This window comes from Entamoeba nuttalli, assembly GCF_000257125.1.
Source record: "Entamoeba nuttalli P19 unplaced genomic scaffold asmbl_4533, whole genome shotgun sequence".
NCBI lineage: Eukaryota > Evosea > Mastigamoebida > Endamoebidae > Entamoeba > Entamoeba nuttalli.
In genome coordinates, this window is record NW_008576859.1 from 1 (window position 1) to 3159 (window position 3159).

At 26.2% G+C, this 3159-nt stretch overlaps 1 protein-coding gene across 1 annotated transcript; it reads left to right on the forward strand.

Moving 5' to 3' along the window:
- Positions 1-54: 54 nt before the first annotated feature.
- ENU1_106100 (SH3 domain containing protein) lies at positions 55-2804 on the forward strand (the record flags this gene model as incomplete). Its single annotated transcript, XM_008859442.1, has 2 exons — positions 55-236; positions 308-2804. The coding sequence occupies 2 exons, from the start codon at positions 55-57 to the stop codon at positions 2802-2804; spliced, it is 2679 nt and encodes an 892-aa protein (XP_008857664.1).
- Positions 2805-3159: the final 355 nt, after the last annotated feature.

The window sequence follows — 3159 nt, forward strand, 5'->3', positions numbered from 1 at the left end:
TTTTTTTTTTTTTTTTTTTTTTTTCAAACTCTGTGAATAAAAAGAAATAAGAAAATGGAAGTTATTGGATATGCACCAGTTGAAACAAATAATTCCAATTGTTTATTATATGAAAAAGGAGATGTTATTGTTGTCAATGAAATGACAAATACAGAATTGTGGAAAGGGACATGTAATGAAAAGAAAGGATTATTTAACATTACATGTGCTACAACGTCAATGCCACCATTATATCAGTTTGGTCAATTTTTTTTTGTTATTAAATTTTTGTTTTTATAAGAAAATATAAAACATATTTAAATGATAGAGCACGAGTGTTATTTGATTTTGAATCAAAAAATGGAGAATGTTTAAATGTTAAAACAGGAGAATTAGTTTATGTTTATGAAGAAGATGAAGAAAATACTAATGGATGGGCATATTGTCAAGTTGGATATCGTTTTGGATATGTCCCAATAAAATATCTTGAAAAAATTAATTTAGCAAAAGAATTAGGTGGAAGAAATAGAATGACAAGAGTTAATAGACAAGCTTCAATGTGTATTCAATTACCTACATATGTTCCATGTAAAGTTATAGCAAAATATGATTATATTGCTACATATGGAAAAGATATTTGTTTTAGGAAAGGAGATGAAATGATTTGTTTTTCAACAAGTGATAATAGATGGTTACTTGTGCAACACCCAATTTATGGATTAGGATATGTGCCTTTATCTTATGTTCAATGTGAAAAATCTATTTACCATGTAGATATTAAGAAATATGCTGTTATATTATATGACTATGAAGGTGATACTCATTTTCATCTTAAAGGAGAAGTAGGTGATATTGTTTTTGTTGAGAGTATAATAGCATCATGGGCTGTTGTTCATGTAAATGATAAAAAATATATTTTTCCTTCATTATATCTTCATATCTTTAATAACAAAGTTGAAATGAAAATATCTGAACCAATGGGAATTGTTTTATCTTCATTTAAAGGAGAGTCTCCTAATGAATTAGATGTTGAAAGAAATGCATTTGTAACTTTATTATATAGAGAAAAAAATGGTTGGACATTAGTAAAACAAGGAGATAAAATAGGTTATGTACCTACATCATATTTAGAACAAATTGAAGAAGGAGAAGCGTATGCTATGATTATGAAAGATGGAGAAGGAAAAAGAAAAATAAAAAAAGGAGAAAGTAGTACGAAAGAAGAAGACAATAAAAAAGAAGAAACAAAAACGAAAGATGATAATGAAAAAAAAGAAGAAAGTGGAAGTGTGATTAACAATAACGAAGAACAACTAAAAGTAGAAGATAAAAAAGATAAGACTACAATAATCTCTGAGAATAATGAAAATAATATTTCAACCGAAGAATCAAATAATAACATTCAATCTGAAAGTAAAAAAACCGAAAATATAACAGAAGAAACAGAAAAGGTATTATCAGAAAATGAAAAAGAAGAAATCATTCCTATTAAAAAAGATGATATTTGGAAAGTTTGTCATGTTAAGAAAGAAGTTTGTATATTAAAACGTGGAAATCTTAAGATTATTGTCAAAAATGAAGATATAGAAATTTGTAGAATGGAAAAACCATTAAATTATGAATATGAAGAAGGAAAAAAAAGAATTGAAGAGAGTATGAGAGTTATTGAAGAACAATTAAAAGTACATGAAGAACAAGAACATGAACAAAGGATTGCTGAAGAAGAAAGAAAGAGTGAAGAAATAAAACAAAAACGAAGAGAAGAAGAAAAGAAATTCTTCCGTCAAACAATGCAAACAAAAAAGAAAAAACAAAACAAGAAAATTACAGGGTTTAGACGTGGTGGATTTGCTCGTCCTGAACAGTTAATTGACACAAGTCAACTTGAACTTACAAAGTCTTTATACGAAGAAAGTCTCTCAACTTTCAGTCAAAATTCTCCTAAAATTGATGAATCTTCTCAAGGTGAAAAGAAAGAGGTTATGTTGTCACCAGAAGAAAAGCAACTCAAAGAATTACTCAATAACTCTGAAACAAACCCAGAAATTATTACTGGTGTCATTAAAAGGTTAATCCAAGAAAATGGTAAACTACAATTCCAAATTGATGAAATAGAAGAATCTCAAAGAAATCTCCTCAAAGTAATTGGAGTTCTTAAAGAAGAATTGAAAAGAACAAGAGAAAGTTCTGGAACTCAACGTAGATTTTTGGCTAAAGAAAAAACAAATGAACCTAATGATATGAAAAAACAAATTGAACAACTTAAAAAGGAGTTGGAAGAAGAAAGACAAAAGAATCAACAAATACAACAACAATCTGAGCCTAAAGAAAATCTAGAAAAAGAACACCCAGAAAATTCTGAAGAAAAGAAAGAAATTGAAGAACTTAAATTAAAAAATCTTGAGCTTCAAAAACAAGTTGAAGAATTAAATAATGAAAAAGAAAAAGTTATAAATGAAACAAAAAAACAAGAAGATTTATTTAACTCAAAAACTGAAGAGAAAGAACAGGAAATATCTAATTTGAAAAATGAAATTACACAACTTAAATCTGAATTACAAAGTCTTGAGAATGAACCTAAACAGTCAACAGGTGACAGTATTTCACAAACTGAATTAAAAGACTTTGAAGATAAAATACAGAAAAAAGTTGAAGAACTTCAAACTATTTTCAATAAAATTCAACAAGAGAATAAGGTGTTACAACAAAAAACAACATCACATCAATTTGAAATCCTGAAAAAAGAAACAACAGAAAAATTAAATCAATTTAAAGATGAATTGAAAATTATGGGAAGAAAATTATCACTTCTTTCAACTAAGTAACTATTCAATTTCATTCATTTTATGTTTAATTTTATTCAGTGTTAAATGCTCAACGAAAAGTGTTGTGTATAGGTAGTATGGTCATAGAAAATATAATTAATTGTAAAGAATTTAAATAAGAAATAACAACGTTATAAAAAAACTCCCATTATTTGTTTGAGTAATTTAATTTATTACTTATAATTAAGAAGGAAGGAATAATAAAAATTACTAAATTAATTTTCAGTTGATTTAGTGGATATTCAATTTGTCATTTTATTTTATTAATTTGAAACTCATTTTATTGAATGTATTATTCATGGTGTAGTTCTATATTTCACAACAATTTTATTTATTATTTATTGTTTCAATTCAT